This window comes from Podarcis melisellensis, assembly GCF_964234715.1.
Source record: "Podarcis melisellensis genome assembly, chromosome: 13".
In the NCBI taxonomy this organism is placed as follows: domain Eukaryota; kingdom Metazoa; phylum Chordata; class Lepidosauria; order Squamata; family Lacertidae; genus Podarcis; species Podarcis melisellensis.
The window spans coordinates 34,995,826-35,018,564 of NC_138545.1; the positions used below are offsets into that span (position 1 = coordinate 34,995,826).

The 22,739-nt window shown below is 47.4% G+C and overlaps 1 protein-coding gene across 1 annotated transcript in view; it reads left to right on the forward strand.

The window, feature by feature from the left end:
- The window catches only part of NGFR (nerve growth factor receptor), a 62,780-nt gene extending 42,851 nt beyond the window's left edge, over window positions 1-19,929 (forward strand). Inside the window, exons 3-7 of the mRNA XM_081884544.1 lie at window positions 488-847; window positions 4,512-4,589; window positions 6,134-6,350; window positions 10,718-10,878; window positions 14,147-19,929. Coding sequence (XP_081740670.1) covers window positions 488-847; window positions 4,512-4,589; window positions 6,134-6,350; window positions 10,718-10,878; window positions 14,147-14,448 — 1,118 coding nt within the window. The 3' untranslated portion in view covers window positions 14,449-19,929. The remainder of the gene's footprint in view (window positions 1-487; window positions 848-4,511; window positions 4,590-6,133; window positions 6,351-10,717; window positions 10,879-14,146) is intronic.
- The last annotated feature ends 2,810 nt before the right edge of the window (window positions 19,930-22,739 follow it).

Genomic DNA, 22,739 nt, shown 5'->3' on the forward strand with positions numbered 1-22,739 from the left:
GTGGCCGACTCTGGGGTTGCGGCGCTCATCTCGCTTTACTGGCCGAGGGAGCTGGCGTACAGCTTCCGGATCATGTGGCCAGCATGACGAAGCTGCTTCTGGCGAACCAGAGCAGGGCACAGAAACGGCATTTACCTTCCCGCTGGAGCGGTACCTATTTATCTACTTGCACTTTGACGTGCTTTCGAACTGCTAGGTTGGCAGGAGCAGGGACCAAGCAACAGGAGCTCACCCCGTGGCAGGGATTTGAACCGCCAACCTTCTGATCAGCAAGCCCTAGGCTCTGTGGTTTAACCCACAGTGCCACCTGTGTCTTACTTGGTGTTAAATACAATCCATAAATCATCTTCATATACTTTTATTTTAAAGTATAGCAAGCAGTAAATCTTAGATTCTCTGCCACAACTTCTCCCATGAAGACAGTTCTATATGATGCCTCACATCTCTTGCCCAATGGATGACTGTTGCTTCCTCTCATTCTTTCCAGGCGTCACCTATTCTGACGCAGTGAGCGCCACAGAGCCCTGCAAGCCTTGCAAGGAATGTGTGGGCCTGGAAGGTATGTTAGCACCCTGCGTGGAGTCGGACAACACCGTCTGCAAATGCATCTACGGCTACTACCGGGACGAGAGGAGCGACACTTGCAGGAAGTGCCGGATCTGTGAAGTGGGCCATGGCCTTGTGTACCCCTGCGGGGAAAATCAGAACACGTGGTGTGAGAAGTGCCCCCTGGGGACGTACTCTGACGAAGCGAACCACGTGGACCCCTGCTTTCCTTGCACCGTGTGTGAAGAGGACGAGATCACTGTCAAGGAGTGCACCGCCACGTCAGATGCAAGGTGCAGAGGTAAGGGTCATTGGGACAGGCTAAAAATGTGCATTGAACAGGAAGGGTAGAGCATGCTTACAATGCGCAAACATTTCTTTCCAGACCTTCACTGCTGTTTGTGGAGGTAACGAAGTGGGGTGAGTGGGATGCAATGACATTGGGGTCAGGGTCAGTGGGGTGATGTCAGACTTCGGGGAATCAGATCCCTTCCCCAGTGGCAGTAAATGAGCAGATTAAACAAAAGGAACTTTCTTACCAGACAAGTTCTTTAATGATCACAGCGAGAGACAAGGAATGCATATCTCTAAAAGAAATGGCGTTGGTCATCCCCATGCCCATTAATCTACATCACTCCTACATTGGGTAATCTGAGCTTGTTGCTGTTGCGCTTCCTGTTCTAACACCCTCTAGTCTTGGGTGAAGGGGGAGGGCCAGGAATGCTGTCCAAGGACACTGAATCTGCCAGCTGTCCCTCTCTTGGTGTTTTCTCTTCTAGCTGTTCCTCACCCAGTACTTCCCAGCTTTCCCCCACCGGAATATGCCCTTCTGCAAACCACCGTTCTAAATCAATAATGTCCTCCTGCCCTTGGGAAGGTTCAGAAAAAGGGGGCAGCAGCTCCCACTATTCCTCCTCAGTCCAGCCCCTGACATCTGATCCTGCTTCTCTCTGGGCATTCGCTCTACATGTGGTCTGAAAACTAGGCCTCGTGCATTTCCGCAGAGCTCTGAACTCCCCTTAGGTAAAGGTAAAGGGCCCCCTGACCATTAGGTCCAGTCGTGGCCAATTCTGGGGTTGCGGCGCTCATCTCGCTTTATTGGCCGAGGGAGCTGGCGTACAGCTTCCAGGTCATGTGGCCAGCATGACTAAGCCGCTTCTGGCGAACCAGAGCAGCGCACGGAAACGCCGTTTATCTTCCCGCCAGAGCGGTACCTATTTATCTACTTGCACTGGCATGCTTTTGAACTGCTAGGTTGGCAGGAGCTGGGACCAAGCAACGGGAGCTCACCCCATGGCAGGGATTCGAACCGCTGACCTTCTGATCGGCAAGTCCTAGCCTCTGTGGTTTAACCCAGAGCACCACCCCCTTACAACCCAGCTACTACTTATTCAGCCTTTGAATGGATAAACAGATCAGGGGAAGAAGCAAATTGTGAGGTTGTATAACTGTTCTCTGAGGTGTGTGGCCCATGCCATGCCCAGCCCAACACCCTACAGCTGGTGGGTGGCAGGAGGCTATGATTACAGACTTTCCGTCTACAGATGTTCCTTCTTCAACTTGCACGTGGAGACTGAGCAGCAGAGAACCGCCCACAATGCAATGCACTCCATTCCCCAGTGGTCTCATCTTCCCCTTCTTTCAACCACCAAAGATGAGAAAACAAAACTCTGAGTGTGTGCCTATTTCTCTTCCTGGCGTCTTCCATTCTCTTATCCATCCCTAACCTGAACCAGGCCAGGCTAACGTACACAATACCATCCATTTAGCTCACACACCTTTTATTAATTAACTTAAAAGAAATGATAAAAGGTGTATGAGGAAGAGTGGGAACTGTAGATCTGAGAAATGCAGGGTTCTTGTTCTATTCAGTATCTAGTAAAGGTAAAGGGACCCCTGACCATTAGGTCCAGTTGTGACCGACTCTGGGGTTGCGGCACTCATCTTGCTTTACTGGCCGAGGGAGCCGGCGTACAGCTTCTGGGTCATGTGGCCAGCATGAGTAAGCCACTTCTGGCAAACCAGAGCAGCACACAGAAATGCCGTTTACCTTCCCGCCGGAGCGGTACCTATTTATCTACTTGCACTTTGGCGTGCTTTCGAACTGCTAGGTTGCTGGAGCAGAGACTGAGCAATGGGAGCTCACCCCATCGCGGGAATTCAAACCGCCGACCTTCTGATCGGCAAGTCCTAGGCTCTGTGGTTTAACCCACAGTCCCACCTGCGTCCCTCATCCAAGATCTAGGAAGCAGTGAAACATCTGGTTCAAAGAGAGCCAGAAGATGTACTTTTGTAACCCAATAAAATCTTAATAAAAACAATTAACTATAAAAGAGGCTTCCCAGCAAAGGCAGCACCAATTTTAGCCCTCAGAGCCCCTGGAAACAGGACACAAATCAAGTCACGGCAAACAGCTGTCCCTTTTCACTGTGTATATTTGAAGATGGGAAATGGTTGGGCTTGAAACTGATGTGTGGACACTCGATGAACCTTTGCCAGGAATTCCCTTGACAATGGGGTGGAGTTAATGTGATCAGCAAACTGGCATTCCCCTGACGATGAGTAAGCAACTGTTGTGATGTAACAGGGCTTCAGGTGTGTGTGGGGGGGGGGGGAGTCAAGGCTGCAGAGCAGAAAGAACAGCTGTTCCCTTAGGCACTGCCAAATTCCGTAAAGCTAAGCAGGGATGAGTCAGGTCCAAGGCTGGATGGGAAGCCCTAAATGAGTGGGAAGAGGTGTAGGGGAAAGAGTATTGCCTGCTTATATGGGGTTGCTTAACTCAGTATCTTGAACTAAAGCAAATCCAAAGGGCTGGAGTGCCGAGGTTGTCAATAATTCTATGTGGGCAAAATGTGTCAGAACTCAGATGGCAGTAAATATTCATTATAATTTTTTTTTTGGGGGGGGGGGAACCACAAGTGGTTGTTGTTGTTGTTTTTGCAGACCTGTGAATGACCTGCAACATGCACTGATATTTGATATCGGTGACATCATTTGATAGATAACCTGAAATGGTACCTGTGAGCTTGACGGATCAACAGGTTTCTTTCTCCAGGCCTGCCAAAAAATTGAAGTAACCGAGAGATATCAACAAGCCGAAATAATTTACCGTATTTTTTGCTCTATAAGACTCACTTTTCCCCTCCTAAAAAGTAAGGGGAAATGTGTGTGCGTCTTATGGAGTGAATGCAGGCTGCACAGCTATCCCAGAAGCCAGAACAGCAAGAGGGATTGCTGCTTTCACTGCACAGCGATCCCTCTTGCTGTTCTGGCTTCTGAGATTCAGAATATTTTTTTTCTTGTTTTCTTCCTCCAAAAACTAGGTGTGTCTTGTGGTCTGGTGCGTCTTATAGAGCGAAAAATACAGTAAATGTTGAAGATGAAAACCCGTTCGAAATACAAATCCAAACTTTACATTTGAAATGTCCCAAATTGACAGTTCCCCGTGACTTCATTTCAGCTTTAAAAAATGAAACATCAGCAGCTCAGACCCCTGATCTCCTGGCACGAGTGTCAGTTTGGTCCTGGGAGACAGTGACTTGTTGAAGGCCGCAAAGTAATCTTTGTGGCAGGGCAGTGGTTTCAATCCTGCACCCAGACTAAACCCTTCAGTGGCCCAGTCACTACTTCTGTCTCTCCTGTGAAATGGCTCCACAGGCCTGGCCAGTGGCGTAGCGTGGGGGGGCCGGCCGCACCGGGTGCAACATCTGGGGGTTAGGGTTAGGGGGCGCAAATCCATGGGTTAGGGGGTGCAAATTACTTGCCTTGCCCCGGGTGCTGACAACCCACGCTACGCCACTGGGCCTGGCTACCCCCCAACCTCCCCACAGGCCTTCTCTTGTTGGAATCAGTGAGCTTAAGCAAATGAAAAAAACAAAAACAAAAAATGAGACTTTTGATGATGGTCACACCTTCTTGAAGTTTTCTTTACTCCCCTGATAAGTTATTCTCTGTTTTATTGGCAGCGATTAACCCACGGTTTACCACAGCTGCACCAACACCGGAGTCCAACACCACGGGTGCAACCACAGCTCCTCAACACGGTACCTTTGATGTTTGTTTGTGACATTTTGTTTATTTATTCAGATTAGATTTATATCCCGTCCTAGATCATAAGATCTCAGGGCAGTTCACAAAATAAAATACAGGATAAAAAGAAGTAAATAAGTAAAACAAAACAGCAACCCCCCCCCCAATTCCCACAGACACATTTAAAAGGCTGTAGAATATGAATCAGCCAAAAGCCTGGTTGAAGAGGAATGTTTTTGCCTGGAGCTTAAAAATATATAATGAAGGTGCCAGGTGAACTTCCCTGGGGAGAGCATTCCACAAATGGGGAGCCACTACAGAAAAGGCCCTGTTCTTGTGTTGCCACCCTCCGGACCTCACATGCAGGTGGCACACAAGGAAGGAACTCAGATGATGAATGCAGAGTCCAGGATGGTTTATATGGGCAGGGGTGGTCCTTGAGGTACAGTGGTACCTCGGGTTAAGAACTTAATTCCTTCTGGAGGTCTGTTCTTAACCCAAAACTGTTCTTAACCTGAGGTACCACTTTAGCTAATGGGGCCTCCCGCTGCCACGCGATTTCTGTTCTCATCCTGAAGCAAAGTTCTTAACCTGAGGTACTATTTCTGGGTTAGCAGAGTCTGTAACCTGAAGCGTTTGTAACCTGAAGCATCCGTAACCCGAGGTACCACTGTATTTATATACCACCTTTCTTCTAATGAGCCTTCCATGGTTCCCCTTCGCATTTCACCATTGCAACAATCCTGTAAGGTAGGCTAAGCTGAGAGAGAGTGACTGGCCCAACATCATCCATGGAACTTCACAGCCAAATGGGGATTTGAACCTTGGTCTCCCAGGGCGTAGTTTAAGTTTCTGACCATCACACCACAATGGCTCTTTGCACCTTTCTTTTGACCTGGTTGAACCAGTTCCTCATTTACTTGGTTGGTATAACTCCAAACATGGAAGGACTCCATTGGAAATATGAACTGTGTGAAATAATTCAGGTCACTAAAGCAGAATTTTTGACACACTCTGAAAGCTACAATTCCTGAAGTTTTCTGAGGGGAGGTAGAACACCATAGAGGTCAAAGAAGCTAAAAGTCAAGACTATGAGTTCATGTTTGTATACTTTCAGTAGAATGTGCCAACAGAACCACTTATGCCAGTAGCAGCCAGCAAGATAACTCTTTCCTTGATCCCACTCACAATCTCCCCTCTCTGTTAGCAAAGGCACTTAAATAACACAGATGGAGTCCAGAGAGAAAAGAAACCCTGACAACACTTTGCTGAGGAATCTGAACAAAACCGTGTATGATTTGAGGAGAAATCTGCTTATAACAGATACATTTCAGAAAGTGTGCCTGGTGTGCTTTGACTTCCAAAGCCTTCTTCAGTGGCATATAGTTAAAAGGGGGCATTGCCTTGTGCAAGGGCTCATAGAGCAAATTTATATAGTATATTATGCTATGGAAAAAGGAGTCCCTTCCAGTGACACACATTTTGAAAGCTGTGATTCTGAAATGCAGCCTCCCATTTCCCACACTAGTGACTCATTTGCTATTTTGCTTCCTTGCAGATTTTCCACCTGGGAGTCCTGAAGGCCCCTTTCAGGTCACAGATGGCCCAGATACCATGGATGTTTCTGGTAGCACCGTGGCTGGTACAGCAACCACAGTCATGGGTAGCTCCCAGCCTGTGGTCCGAAGCGGCACAGCGGACAACCTCATTCCTGTGTACTGCTCCATTTTGGCAGCCGTGGTGGTGGGGCTGGTGGCGTACATTGCTTTCAAGAGGTAAGCATGCTCCCAAGGTTCAGAAATGAGAGGATTATTGTGCAGAAGAAGGACATCAGCAACGTTCATTAGGGTCACTCACAAAGGCCAATCTTACTCACACCCTAAGCCCACCCTATTCTTACAAGCTGCTCCCATCATTGTTGCTTCACCCTTCCTCTGCCCCATGACCATCCTCCTTTTGTGAAATTTACCTTGGGCCAAGGGAAGGGTCAAGGCAACTTTGTTTGCTCTCTGGTCTTGGCAGAGCTGTTCGAAACTGGGATGCAATCGCAACCCAATAAGAAGATGAGGCTCTGTGTACGATTCCCATTTTCCCAGCCAGAAATGTGTGCAGAGTAGGGATGGTCAAATCTGTCAATTTCAATCCATTCCATTTCTCATTTTTCCCAGTGTTAAATTCAGTTCTCCATTTTACCGTAGAAATTTGCAGATTTTAGTGAAAATAATCCTGTGAAAATTCACCAGCATTTCTGTACGAATTTCCCCCCAATGTACACATTTTAAATGAGTTTTTGACTAACACAATGCATTTTTGTATTTTATTCTTGGAATGTATGCATTTATATGTGCAGTGTACACTAGCACGTGCATTTTTGTACATGTTTCTTGGCTGGAGAACTGCGCTATGAAATTCAGAAAAGAGCGGATTTTGACGGATAGCTGTATTTCAGTTTCCAGATTGTTTCAGAAAGTGTGAATTAGGTAAGTTCGCCTTTAAATGCGAACTGGATCCCACTTCTCCCCCATCCTTAGTGCAGAGAGTGTCACTTTCCCACTGGGCACCATCAGTCCCACTCCTGTCCTCTGCAGGGAAAGGTGCTCCATCACATACTAAGTCACCTCTGGATTTTCCATGCCCCAAAGTAGGTTTTGTGGTGGGGATGGGGGTAACTTAGGGCAGGGAGGAGGCGGAGGCAGCAGCAGCAGAGGCAAGGCATTTTGATGAGCATCTGCTTGGAGTTTTCGCAATGCCTTGATCCCTTTGGGGGCAAGCAAGGTGGTCTTTGAGCATCCTTGATGCTCATCAGCAGAATACACACCCATTTTCTCCTTCCTCTTCAAGCTGCTTGTGTGGGTTGGTGTAGGTTTTGGCACCCTCCTCCATTTGCCCCATATGGCAGGGAAACAGTCTCTGAACCTGCCAACATACCATTATTGTCAAGCCTATGTCTTTTCCAGACAGCTGCTATTGCCTAGATCTGGGAGTCTTCTTCTGTGTTGTTGGGTTCCCAGAAACCAGCCCTTGAAGGCTGGTTCATGATTCCTCATCGGAATGTGCAAGGAGGTGCCTCCAGACATGGAAATTTTGGCAATCGTTGCCAATCTGCTTTATGCCGCAGGTGGAATAGCAGCGCTTGCTGTAGGCTGTTGCCTGTAGGGATTGGTTGGGCGGCAGGAAGGGAGGCCAACAGTAGGGGGAGCCAGAGGAAGTAACTGGCATACTTCTGCTGAGTTCTACACTGAGACTAAGGAGGAAGAGTCAGAGATCCAGTACCATCCACATCTGGGGAAGGGCTGTAGCTCAATGGCGGAGGATCTACTTTGCCTGTAAAAGGTCTCAGGTATCTCCAGGTAGGATTGGGAGTGCTTCCCATTTGAAAATCCCGAAAAGCCACTGCCAGTCAATGTAGACAATGCTGAAGTTGATAGCCTCAACACCTTATGCTCCTGTATTTCTATCCCCTTTAGTCTAGTTGTAAGTAAGGAGACAGGCAGTTGGGAGCTGGACGAGGGCAGGCTGTGCCCCACTTGCCCTAATGGGATGGTCTCCACTGGCAACTCTGCTTCTGGAATCCAAATAACAATTTACGGTTTGGCTGGCAATCCCCCCTTTCCTCAGCTCTAAATGTTGGGTGTGTTGGTGGGAAGGGGGATGATTTTCATTTGAACCATGGTGTGGAGGGAAACTGTTAATTATTAACTCTACCCTCATTACACTCTTGATCATGATTATTCCCCCAAACATACTGCAATTTGGGGAATTGGGGACGAATTGATACAAAGGCAACGACATACCCGCCAACATTTCTCTGATGAAAACAGAGACGTCCTATTCAACAACAACAACGTTATTATTTATACCCTGCCCATCTGACTGGGTTGCCCCAGCCACTCTGGGCAACTTCCAACATATATAAAAACATAATTAAGCATTAAACATTAAACATTAAACAACTTCCCTATACAGGGCTGCCTTCAGAGGTGTTCTAGAGGTTATATAGTGACTTATCTCCTTGGCTTGGGGGTCGCATAACTCCATAGCTTCCAACATTTCTCTGATAAAATAAGGACATCCTACCATACCCTCCAACCTTTCTCTGACAAAAATAAAGATGTCCTAAGGAAACGTGGGACATTCTGGGATCAAATCAGAAACCAGGATGGCTTCCGTAAATCCGGAACTGTCCCTGGCAAATGGGTACACTTGGAGGGTCCGCAATGAGATTTGAAAAGGCAAGGGTTAAAGCAATAGAGCTGAATGGTAGACAGGAGAGACCGACCATAGAGAAGAAAATGTCTTGAGTAATCTATACAGGCCATAACCAGCCAATCTATGCACTGAACCGCTGCACAACGTATCACCTACATCTGGGGATACTGCACAGCTGTTCCATTGTGTGTGTTAAAAAAAACAAAAAACAAAAGCTTGGCTTTTCTATGCTCCAAGGGTTGGGGAGCGGAAGAAATGCTAAACAGGGAAACATTGGAGCAGGATGTTTTGTTGAAAATGCCGTTGAGATACCTTGTTAAAAAGTGAGTAAACAAGGCTTGGCTATTCCGTAGTAAGTGCATAGTTAAGATAACGGAATTCACTACCGCAAGATCTAGGGAACGCAACCGAGTCGGACAGCTTCGGGAGGGAGTTAGCTACACGCCTGGGGGATAACGCCAGCCATGACGGCTTTATTATGTCCAGTATCAGAGGAGGGGTGCCTCTTAATGCCGGTTGTTTGGGATTATGTGTGGGAAAGAACTGTGGCACTCAGGTCTTGCTTCGCTGGTTTCCCACAGGCAACTGTTGGGCTGCTGTGAGAACAGGACGTTGGACTAGATTGGCTTATGCGCGCTGCTCTGAGATGCACACGGGGTCAGGAACGTAACCTCTGCGCAAACCGGCCGTTGCCTGTGTATATAGTATCCACCAGCGTATTTATGGGCTTCACTTCCATTTGCTTGCTGTTTCAGGAAATGCACGTTAGGTAGAGTCAGGTTTAAACACACACTTTCTCCCCCCATCCTTTAAGCCCACCAAAATCTAGAGCTGGCTAGTGATGAGCTACATCAGCACTAAAGTTCAGATTTGTAGGCAGCCCTGGAATAATGATAATAATAATTTATTATTTATACCCTGCCCATCTGGCTGCCCACTCTGGGCGGCTCCCAACAAAATATTAAAAACATGATCAAACATTAAGAACTTCCCTAAACAGGGCTGCCTTCAGATGTCTTTGGAAAGTCAGATAGTTGTTTATTTCCTTGAAAACTGATGGGAGGGCATTCCACAGGGTGGGCACCACTACTGAGAAGGCCCTCTGCTTGGTTCCCTGTAACCTCACTTCTCGCTAAGAGGGAACCACCAGAAGGCCCTCGGAGTTCGACCTCAGTGTCTGGGCTGAGCGATGAGGGTGGAGATGCTCCTTCAGGTATACTAGGCCAAGGCTGTTTAGGGCTTTAAAGGTCAGCACCAACACTTTGAATTGTGCTTGGAAACGTACTGGGAGCCAATGTAGGTCTTTCAGGACCAGTGTTATATGGTCTTGGTGGCCATTCCCAGTCACCAGTCTAGCTGCCGAATGGCTGGGGTGGGGTTGCAACCAGCCTGCTGGGCTACTTGATAGCTGAACCCCATCCTTAGAAGGTTCACCCCTAGCAGGTGTAGGAGACCTTTGGCCCTGCAGATGTTGCTGAACTCTATCCCCCCAGCATGCATGGCCAATGACCAGCGATGGTGGCAGTTGTAGTTCAGTGACAAGTGGAGGGCCAAAGGTGTGTCCCCCCACCCGATCCAGAGGGCGGCTTCATGGTCTTCTGGTTCAGCACAGGAAGTGTCTTAGGGAGATAAATGTAGGCTCTGTTCCTTCCATATGAGCCTTTGTGGACTTCCACGAAAACTTTGGTTGCTGAGAATCAAGGAGCCAGTGCAGACGAATGCAACCTCATGCCTGGACTGGAGAAACAGTCCCTGCCGTGAGGTTTGCCTGAGCAAGCCCCGAGAAGATTGGGCTCACCACACCCAAAGCATTGTGATCCGCAGGGAGCAATCTACTGTGTTGGCAACCGGGCCAAGTTTGTGGTGTACCTTGATCTGGGAAAGGAGGCGTGAGCATCTGAGGCTCAGCTGTTCCCTGCTTTTTCACCTCTAGGTGGAACAGCTGCAAGCAGAACAAGCAAGGCGCCAACAACCGCCCCGTCAACCAGACACCTTCGCCGGAAGGGGAGAAGCTCCACAGCGATAGCGGCATCTCGGTCGACAGCCAAAGCCTCCACGACCAACAGCCGCAAACACAGACAGCGTCCATGCAAGGCAAGGGGGATGGCCTGCTGGGTGAACAGGGAGGAAGGCCTAGGGGACACCAGCCAGCTTCAGGGACAAGGGGGCAGCAGCTGCCAAACGTGTTCAGGCTGTCACCTGCAAATCTCAGAACTGTAGAATTGGAAGGGACCATGAAGATCATCCAGTCTAACCCCCTGCAATGAGGGAACCTTTCGCCCAACGTGGGGCTCAAACTCACGATCCTGAGATTAAGAGCTTCATGCTCTTCCGACTTCTGAATTGTAGGAGCCAACTCCCTTTGGCCCCCCAATAAGATATTTAAGGGGGCATTGCCATTCAAATGGGGTGTGTGCACCAGGTCTGGTGATCAATTACCTGCCCCCCCCATATTTTATTCAACTTGGCACCCTTGGACTGAGCTTCTCTAGTTGCAACTGGCAGAAGCTGGTGAACCAAGCAAAACACAATGGGAGAAAAAGTAAGGGGAGAAGGTCAGTCCTCTTTTTCCATCGCCCCACAGACTCAGTAGTGGCCCATTCAAATGATGGGGAATTCCATCTTGATTTCCAAACTGAAAAGGAGCATTGTAGCACAGGGCTGTTTGAGCAATCAGACTTCCGATGCAGAAAGCAAAATGCATAACAAATACAGTGGCACCTTGGAACTCGAATGGCTTGGCTCCCAAACAAATCGACTCCCGAACTCCGTGAATCCGGAAGGAAGTGTTCCAATTTGCAAACGTTTTTCGGAAGCTGAATGTCCGACACAGCTTTCGTGGCTTCTACGGCTTCCGCTTGAGTGCAGGAAGCTCCTGCAGCCAATCAGAAGCCGGGCCTTGGTTTTTGAACGGTTCTGGGAGTTGAACGGAATCCCGGAACAGATAAGTTCGAGAACCAAGGTACCACTGTATTCCCCAAGCAAATATGCATCTATTCATCTATCTATCTATCCATCCATCCATCTCTCTCTGTGTGTATTGCACAGAGCCCCAAAATATTCAATGTAGGGTTGTTTTTTAAAACCAAGGTATTTTGGGTTACAGAACTGAAATGATAGGCCCCCTAAATCTATTCCCCCACCCCTCAATGTTCTTTATTTAGAACTGGTGGTTTTAAATGCCTTTTTCGTTTGCAAAGCTTTAAATTGCAGGGGTTGGACCAGAAGACACTCGGGGTCCCTTCTGACTCACCAATTCTATGAAAACAAATAAGCAAAAGGGATGTATCTTTCTCACTTCTTCCTTGGGAAATGGAGATCACCTTTCACTCCAGATCGATGGAGTAATTCAGGGATGGACAGCAGGACCTGTCTACCATTAGGCAAATATGTATCATCACTGGAATGATGCTGGCAGGAGGCAGAGACTTTTATTCAAATATCAAGAAGAGTTGAAACAAAACCGTACAATGATTTCTTTACCAAATTCGTTAGGTCCACTAGAACATTTTTTTGTTGTTGTTGTTAAAAAAATAGTATGGAACAGAACTAATCCTGTATACTTGCCTCTCGCACGGCCACTTCGTTATAAATAGATTGTGTTGCATACAAATTAATACAATAATTCAATACAATCCATGTATGGTGCTGAACACATTGCAGCTTAGTGTTCTTTAGTATATGAGTAAATCTGATTATGATTATTGTTGAAAATTAGTGAGCGTAGCAGATTTATTTTAAAAATAGATGCTTGCCTCCATCCATCCCTCCATCCACCATCTTTCTATCTATATTTGGAAGAGAAATATCCCCCCCCCCCGGTTAAGACTGATTTTCACTTTGACTGGGGCACTTGTACTCGACATACGTTGCCTTCCATTGTAATTCTCCCACCATTAAGTATGGCCCACTCTCCATTCTACTCCTTACTCCCACATTTCATACCCCAACAGACTCTTTTCTGGTGCCACCACCTCTCTGTTGAGAGCCAGTGTGGTCTAGTGGTTAAGAGCGGTAGACTCGTAATCTGGTGAACCGGGTTCATGTCTCCGCTCCTCCACATGCAGCTACTGGGTGACCTTGGGCCAGTCACATTTCTCTGAAGTCTCTCAGCCCCACTCACTTCACAGAGTGTTTGTTGTGGGGGAGGAAGGGAAAGGAGAATGTTAGCCGCTTTGAGACTCCTCAGGGTAGTGATAAAGTGGGATATCAAATCCAAACTCTTCTTCTTCTTCTCCTCTGTTGGCATTTTGTTTGCTCAAATGGGAGGCTGTCAAAGCAGTTTGCTAAACTGGTCTCTGAAACAGCCCCCTCTCAAAGTTTACAGATGGGGGGGGACCGCACTTCAGAGAGCAGCTTGGCTTAGGGCCTTCCTACACCATTACTGCCGCTGTGGCCAGAGAAACAGAGAGAGAGAGAGAGAGAGAGAGAGAGAGAGAGAGAGAGAGAGAAAGCCTGCGCTTCAAAATGCAGAAAGCCTTCAAACTCCCTCCATGTTTCTCCTTCAAAACTCCGAGGAAGCTTAAAGAGAAATGAGGGGGGTGGGAACATAGACATCTCACCCCCATCAGCTGTTGGGCACTAGAGACCCCCTGCTCAAGGTTCCCCTCTGTGTTTCTGCTTCAACCCTCCGTGGAAGTTTAAAGGAGAAGTGTGGGGGGTGGGTGGGGGGAGTGTTGAAAAGCCATTTGTAAACATCCCCATGTGAAGATGCTTACAAAGGGCTGTTTGGAAAACCCTGCAGTTTGCTTTGAAGTCCTGACAGTCAGAGCAGCACCAGATAATAATAATAATAATAATAACAATAATATCTGACTGGGTTGCCCCAGCCACTATGGGCAGCTTCCAACATATATAAAAACACAATAAAATATTAGACATTAAAAAGGCTTCCCTATACAGGGCTGCCTTCAGATATCTTCTAAAGTTAATAATAATAGTAGTAGTAATAATAATAATAATACCTACTCAAAGTCCTTGCCCAGGGTGCCATATTACCAAAATCCATCTCTGATTGGAGAAGCAAAACCTGATGATACTCTGACATCAGGTGATTGACAAGTGACTGACTCTAACCACCAGGCAGCTTTGGCCTGCAATGGGTTGGGGAGATAAATATCTGGTCTTTTGGCTTGAAAAGGTTCTCTGCCCTTGGTGTAGACAACTCTGAGCTGGGCGGGACAATGGCCTGACTCGGGTTAAGGCACCTTCCTCAGTTCCTAGTGGGGCACTGATGGTCAGATGCAGGCCTGCTATCCCATGGACAGATCCAGGCCTTCTTGGCTTCTGAGGTGGGCTGGATGTTGACTTTGTACCTGTGTAACCCTTTTTGTGCTCCCCACCCCTCTTCCCCCCACTCCAGGCCTTAAAGGAGACGGGAACCTTTACACCAACCTTCCTGTCAACAAACGGGAGGAGGTTGAGAAGCTGCTGAACGGTTCTACCGAGGAGACTTGGCGCCACTTGGCTGGGGAGCTGGGCTACAAGGAGGACCACATAGACTCCTTCACTCAGGAGGAGTACCCCGTCCGCGCCCTCCTCTCCGACTGGTCCAGCAAAGACAGCGCCACGATGGACGCCCTTTATACCGCCTTGCGCAAAATCCAACGGGGGGACATTGTGGAAAGCCTCTACAGCGAGTCCACTGCCAGTTCGCCAGTCTGAAGCAGGGGAGGCGGGGCAGAGGTCCTACGGGCCAGCCCCTCTGTGATTCCCCACCCTGCTTTTTCCCTCACCGATGCCTCTCGGGGTGAAGACACATGAAGGAAAAATAATGGAGCTTAGTCTCCCCATGGCCACCATCGTTTCTGGGGAGCACCAGAGCAACCCTGTAATGCACTGCGTCGGTTGTGGGTTGTTTTCTTCCTCCTCCCCAGTATTTTCACCCAATACCTCTTACCTGTAGCAGACAGTAAGATGCTAAACAAAGGAGAAAGAAACAGAGGAAGGTAACTGGAACAAATGTTATTGCTTGTGTGTGTGTGTTTCGAGAAAAAAATGGATTGACAGCATTTTGCTGGTCCTGCAGAACTTGCACCCAGTCGATGCTGCTAGTTTGGTCTCACTCTTCCAGGTGCCTCTGAACGGCCATCTTATGTGCCTCTCCATCCTTGTCTCTGTGGAGCTTCTTTCCTCACTTGTACTTGTCAATCTTCAGCCACTGACTCTTCCTTTTTAGGCACTGTGCTCCCCTAAGCCAAGAAATACAAAAGGCAGCCTGGCTTGAATGTATTGTGTGGCCGACGGACTTGAAGGAGGCTGACAGAGGATGAATATATGGATCTGGAGCATGAGGATGTTAAGAGGACACGATGGAGACTTTATCTTCAGGGAGCGTCTCTGGGAGGGGAGGAAGGATGTGATTTCTGGCTTGTCAAAACTGACACTGTGAAGATCAAACCTCAAAGTATATGGACGGAGGCTTAGGAGGAGACCCCCATCCATGTTTCCATCCATGCATTGATGGCAACATCAAGAATGTCTTTGGTCCCTGATCTCTCTTTTCCTTGCTCAAGATGCATTCCTCGTAGCTCAGTGAATCTGTGTTGAACCTCGCCCTGTAGCTCCCTTGCTGGGTTTGATCAAAGCTAGCCAGTCCCCAAATGGGACAGCGCTAGTTTAAAAAGGGGTTATAAGCCATACTTGAGAGAGCAGAGCTGGCCAAGGCAAACAAACTAACAGTGCAAACATTGTTGTTAATGAGTGGGAATTGTATTAATCACTGTGATCCTATAAACCTGGCCTCCGATGTTATCCCAGATGTTGTGTTCGTGAGACATAATTAAAAGCGATGCTCTGCATTCTTCCTCAGACTAGTGAACCAATCACTGTGGGTTATTAAAGCCATTACCTCTGTTGCATTAAAAAAGGGGTGAGCAAAAGTCCCCCTGGGTGGCCTTAAGACATAAGGTGGAGAGAGGAGGACTGTTGGTTCTATGCTAAAGACTCAAAGCTAGATTTGGGTCGGGTGTTAAACCTCTATGGTTTGCCGGTGTTCCCCTATCCCCACCCATTTTCATAAATATTAGAGGGTCCTGAAAAGTAACATAAAGGGTTGGGGGGGGACGGGGATGGTCTCCATAAGTTAAGAGGATCCACCTGAAGTCATTGGGCCAACTAAAGTGAACTGGGATCATCGCTTCTCCCTTGATATATATTACAAGATATGTGTAGACCTGGTGGAGAACTTGTGATGTTTGAAAGTTTGCAGCATTTTGAACCACTGTGGAGCCTGCCAAAGGAGGTCATCGCACTGCTCCTGTTGTCTCTCTGGACTGGAATTATGCAGAAAAGGGATCCTCTTCACCCACCCACAGAAGTACATATAAGGGCTTTAGGAAGAGATGGAAACCAATACATAAGAAAGCTGGGATGGAATGCAAGAGAATTTTCCAGCCCCACACTTGGGTGTGATGAGGAGTATATGGCAGCCCTCCGAGAAAGGTTGCTTTTCTGGTTAAAACACATTTTGCTTCCGTCAATAATTTCTCCAGTGTTTTGCCTAAACTGGAACATCTCAATTTGCCTTGAAAATTTGCTCTAGGCAAAACTGAGTGGCAGTTCTATCTAGGGTTTATTATTAATTGTTATTTTTTTTAAACCTCTCTCTTGTCAGACAACTGGGACTACCACTTCCTTTACAAGCTGTTGGCATCAGACGGCCAGAATCTCTAAGTAAGAGGTGGACAAAAATCCAGAAGATGTGGCGAACCAGTATGCAAGTCCTGAGTGGTAGAATGTATTGGGAAATCAACACCACGGATGGTGTGTTACTCCCTTCGAAGTGCCACTCGGGTGATTAATCTTCCTCCCGAGCCACTGGTGCAACAGGTATCTGTAAACACCTGCACACAGTATCAGCAGATATCAGCAGACAGTGAAAGTGAGGCTTGAGGCGTAGATACGAAGCACTACGTTTATTATTTACAGGACAAAGGAAAACATGGCTCCTCTTACTTTCTTCATCGGCAAGAGAAGAGAAGAGCAAAAGCAATATCACGGAAACAGCGTATCTGAACTTCCCGTCCCATGACATCCAACACTGTGGAATGTAAACGCAGACGCGTGACAACAACAATCACACATCTGCAGCACGGAGGAATGGAATTCCCAACAGAATGGACTACACAAGAAAAGCATGAAACTGCTATATCCTTAGACAACCCATTGGCCTATCCATCTCAGTATTGTCCACTCTGGCAGGTTGCAGCCCCCCAATGGTTCAGATAGAGGCTTACCAGATTTTTTTTAATGGATAGAGACATTAGGAATTGGGGTGTTCTACACACAAGGCTCTACCACTGAGCTATAGCCCACCCCGATCTTAACCTTGGTCAGAAGGTCTCTAGGGTGGTCCTTCAACCATCAACCACCATGATCCTCCCCCTCACACCGTTTCTTCTCCTTCTGTTGGAGAAATGCGCCCTATATTTCAGGGGCTACCCAAGAGAAGCAAGAAGATAATGCAAAACGATCTGACTCTTCTTGACCATCCATGACTGTTGAGCCATTCTGTCCCCCTTGAGGCACACTGCAGCCAAGCATGCCCCTTATTTTTTTATTTTTTTGTGGGGGCACCATCCTATCTTCATGCTTAGAGAAGAGAGGCAAGATAAAAGCACTGGTGAAATTTGGATCATTGCGGACAATCATGTGTAGAATTACCCCCTCCCCCATTTTGGTGGGTCTATTTCTGCATGCAAAAAATAATAAAAAAATAATAATTTCAATTTCATTCCCCCCCCCCCCACCTACTTTGATCGTAGTTCTAACACTGGTGGGACAAAACTGGTGGTGGTAACTCCTAGCCAGAGTGTATGCATAGCTCTGTAGTAGCTACTGTCTATGAACAGAACAATAGAGAATGTTTGACCACTGTTGGCGAGAGCATAGTGCCATATATTCAAACTAAACTAACAGCTTTGATGTCAAACTCTTTAAAATAGAGATGGCGGAACCATGGGCAGCCAATTCCAGAAAGCTTCATTGGAAATATTTTGTCCCTTGAAAGGTAGTGGACTCTTCTTCCTTGGAGGTTTTTAAGCAGAGGCTGGATGGCCATCTGTCATGGATGCTGTAAGCTGAGATTTTTGCATTGCAGGGGGTTGGATGAGATAACCCTTGGGGGGTATTTTCCAACTCTACTGCCCTGTGAGTCTATGGTTCTGTCCGTTCTGGTCCACATTCTAGAATGCAATCATGGAATTCCAGACCGGTGGAATGACCTCCATGTGCATGTGCAAAACTCCACATGCCTGATGAAATCAGTGATTGTGTAGCACACCGAAGACCTCTGCAGATGGGCATAGAGGCCTGGAGGATGTTTCTGGGCCACATTAACCCCTCCCTGCACATTCACAGAATCCCTGACATTGCCATATTGCCAGTGAGTTAGTGGACTATGCACAGGAGCCTGGAAAGGTTTCAAGGACTTGCCAGAACTTAACAGAAGCTGCTGCATTAGCTGAGAGATTCTAGGAAGTCCTGTTTTCCTTCTGGGACCCATCCCACCCTGGCCGGAAGAACAGTACACTCCACCGTAGGCTGTGCTTGTAGCAGAATCAGGCAGTGTTCTTATCTGATAGGACAGAGGCCACGGATATCATCTCTAATTAATAAATGAGCATGGAACAGGTCCAGCTGCAACACCCCAGTTTACTACCTCTGGAAGATCACAGAGTTGCAGAACGGAAAGAGGAATCTCACGGTTATCAAAGCTGCCTCCAGACCATCGCTATTTTAAGCAAGGGATTCCATCTCATACTGGAACTTTAGTTTTGCATAGCTAAGCTAGATGAGCAGATAAGTGCTATGGTAACGTGGCACAGCAAATCCACCTTTAAAAACACACACCTTGTGCTGTTAGGAAAGCGATGGGAATAAATGAAATAAAAACGTGTAGGGTAAATGACTGGTGGATGGGGAGCAGCATAACCTCTCGGCAAATAAATCGGAACGATTGCCTCATGAAGAGCAGGCATCATTTAGAAGTTCCGTGAAACCTTTGTGCGAGCAGCTCGGGATGACTGCTCAGCTGAACGTGGCAGAAAGATACTGAGCATCCTTTTGGTTGTTGTCGATAGAAATCACAAGAGGCAGTGATGGCCACCAATTTGGATGGCTTTAAAAGAGGATTAGACCAATGCCTGCTGGTTAAGGCTATTGATGGCTACTCGCCCAGCCATGTGATGTCTCCAGTATCAGAGGCAGTACACCAGGAATTCTGTATATTGCTGGAAAGGAGAGGAGAGTGCTGTTTTCATACCTGCAGGCTTTCCACGGGCATTTGCTTGGCCACTGTGAGAACATGAGGCTGGACTAGGTGGGTCCATGGCCTCTTCTGATGAATATGCAGGCCCTGCTCAATCTTAAATTCATGAGAACATGTGTGCCTTTGGAGAAGAAAGCCAAATGTGTGTGTTTCGCTCCCCCACCCAATAAGTCAACAGATGGTAAATTCTTAAGCTGAGAACCAACTATGAGACAGGGGAAGATGGGGAGTGGCGGATTATACAGAACGTGGTTGCAAAATGGACACTGATGCTGAATAAGCTGATTTCACATGGAGAAGAGTCTTCTATATCAGACCCATGCTTAAGTTTCTAAAGGTATTTTGCATGAAAGAAAGAGAAAATAAACGTTGGAAAGCTACGTTTCCCCACAAAACTTGGTCGGCATATTTCTAAATCTGGTTCAGAATTTCACAGCTAGAATGAAAGCAAGAGAGAGGGAGAAAAGTATTATAAAAGAAAAAGGAAATAGCCAAAGTTAGTACCTTAAAAAAAATAAAAATCGCTGCCTATATTTTACATTTCTTTGTTGCGATGCGTGGGGTTTCTATTTTGTTAATACTCTTGTTTCCCCGTCCCCCCGTGGTTTGCTTGTAATACAAATGCCAGTTTATTAAAACAGTCTTTACCAATAATAAACATTTCTGTAACAGAAGCAATTGGATTGGTCAGTAGGTTTCACGGTGATTGTCCAAAAAGCCCCTTTCCCCCTGGCTTTTCAGTTTGCATGGGTGGATGACTCAAAGGGGACGGCGGGGGAGGGGGCGAAAGGTGACTTTAGATGATGTTGTAGTGGCTGCGTGGACAACTGTAACTGTGTACTGTTCAGATGTGAATAAATATGTGTACCTGTGTCCATTTGTGTCTCACGTGTCTTCCAGCAATCCAGCAGAGGAAGAGGCAGTTTTTTATTTTCAGCTCGGACAGGTCTCAGCCTGTTGCTCTCCTTTTCCCTGCCTGATTCTGCGGCTCTCCAAACAGCTTACGATTTCACATTCCTCCCCCTCGTTGTACAAAACTGACAACCCACCTACCCCCTCCCAAAAAAAAAAATGCTTTCTAAATTCTGCAGCCCCCTCCAAGTTTACTTTGCAATCAAAATAAACAAACTGAGCAGATTTAGGTAAACATAGTCAATGTGCATAAATCTCTTCTAGATGGTCCAGTTCAGACACAGATGTTTGCTCTTAGGGATAGATGATCTGGACCTCCTTTTGCTTGCGTTGACTAATAGACATGTTCAAGCACATTTGCCATAATTGATGAACTGGTGTTATGAATTTCCCCGGGACTGGCGTATGGCTGGCTGGAGGTCAGTCTCTCCAAGGGCAAGCTCCTTTGCAGTTTCATAAAGGTAAAGGGAACCCTGACCATTAGGTCCAGTTGTGGCTGACTCTGCGGTTGCGGCGCTCATCTCACTTTACTGGCCAAGGGAGCCAGCATACAGCTTCTGGGTCATGTGGCCAGCATGACCAAGCCGCTTCTGGCGAACCAGAGCAGCGCACGGGAACGCCGTTTACCTTCCCGCTGGAGTGGTACCTATTTATCTACTTGCACTTTGATGTGCTTTCGAACTGCTAGGTTGGCAGGAGCAGGGACTGAGCAACAGGAGCTCACCTTGTCGCAGGGATTCAAACCACCGACCTTCTGATCGGCAAGTCCTAGGCTCTGTGGTTTAACCCACAGCGCCACCCGCATCCCTGCAGTTTCATACAATAACACAATAGTCATTTTATTCTTTGCATCTGTCACCTTCTCTTTGTCCAAAGAGCTCAGCATCATGTGGACAGAGCTTGCACTCCTTGGCTGGTCTGGTCTTGTTTCAGGTCCAAATTTGTTCAGCAGCAGGTGCTTTTGATACTTTTATCCAGGCCCGGTGCTGAAATTAGTTCCTCCCTGAACAAGGAGCATGCAACAGGGCATGGCATAAACTTCCCTTGTGTGCAGGCATGTCTGCGTCACCTGTGTGCTTGCCTGTTGTGTCACTGGGGACGCCATGGGGCTAGCTGGAGGATGAGCACCACAGGTGCCACCTGTAAATTCCCTGAGCAATGCTCAAAGCCAACCTCTGAGTAGAGTCCCATCCACACCAAACATTTAAAGCACATTGCTTACCCCCAAAGAATCCTGGGAATTGTAGTTTAAGGGTGATGGGAATAATTGTGATCTTTGTGACTCCCTTCTAGGCCTAAAGACGAGGGGCACTGGCTATGGAAACTTGCTAACTGTAATGAAGAAGAAGCGCTCTGTACATGTTCAGAGGGGTTCTTGTCCATTGCAAGGCCCTGAAGTCTGAGCCCCTGATTTTAAAACAAGCTCCAGAGCTGAGTGTGTGTGCGTATATACATTTGGGGCACTCTTCTCCTGCTACCCAGAAACCACAAAAAAATAATGTTTGAAGTAACTTACACGAAGAGCTGGTGGAGAAGGCAACCAAACCACTGCCCCCAGCCTGAATTGTAACTGATGTTAGGCAAGTACTTATTTTCACCTACTTCCTCTTAAACCCCAAGCATAAATGGCAAGAGCTGGCAGTGGCAGCAGGAGGGGGTGGAGAAGCAGCTCACCAGATGTTCTGTGTTTGAAAGGAGAGTTTCGTTTTACATCTTGTTTACACGTCGAGAGATAGCCAAGGTTGTTTAATTCGGTGTCACGATCCCGACTCAACAATTTACAAGTTCATTTACAAGCTCAGGTCTGAAACCGGGAGTCTTTCATTCTCCCAGATGTGGAGAAGGGCTTGTTGTGCTTTTGCTTGGAGCACCCTCTGCACAGGCTCAGAGGTGCTTTCAGCCTCAGTCATTTCCATTGGTTGTTGTTCTTTCCCCTGCCGGAACTTGCCGGAACTCAGTTCCGGCACCTCTCGGGTGGGCGCCATTGCCATTCTAAGAGAACAAGGGAAGCGTTCATGGTGAGTTCTGGCACCTCTTTTTCTAGAAAAATAACACTGTTTCTCGAACTCAGCTTGTGACAGGTGAAAATGTCCACCATTACTTTTGGCAGTTAGTGTGGAGCGGTGGTCAGAGCAGTGGTGTAGCGTGGGGGCCCCCAAATTGTTAGAGGGTGCAAAATTTCAACACCTGGTGCTGCCTCAGTACAGCTGTGCTCTTCCATCGCTGGACTCTGTTGAAAACAGCTTCTCCATGCGAACCAGGAAGTGACCTCTGCAGACGACTCTACAGACACTTCTTTTCTCATCTCTGCAGCTGCGATCTCCTGGGGGACGCAGATGCCACTAGGCAGTTGAAAGCGCATGCATACCCCATCCGTTTTCCTCCCTCTGCACAGCCCCGGGCGCCAGCAACCCACGCTATGTTACTGGTTCAGAGTGCCAGGTTGGTCCAGGCTCCAATCCCCATTCAGCCGTGAAGCTCTTATGGAGGGGTCTTGGCCTGGGCAGGTCCCCACCTCTCAGCCTGACCTACCTCACAGAGTTGCTGTGAGTTTAAAATGGGGAAGGACAGAGAGATCCATGCACATTGTTTTGAGCACCTAGGAGTGGGCGAAAAGCAGGATATAAACAGAGATATAAATAAATCTAATAAAACTTTTTGCAGGCAGAGACTTATCCATGCAACATCTGACACACTGGTGACAATGCCAAATCTGATGTTTACACACCCTCAGAAATTCCAAAAGTGCTCATGGGGAAGCATGTGTTCTCTC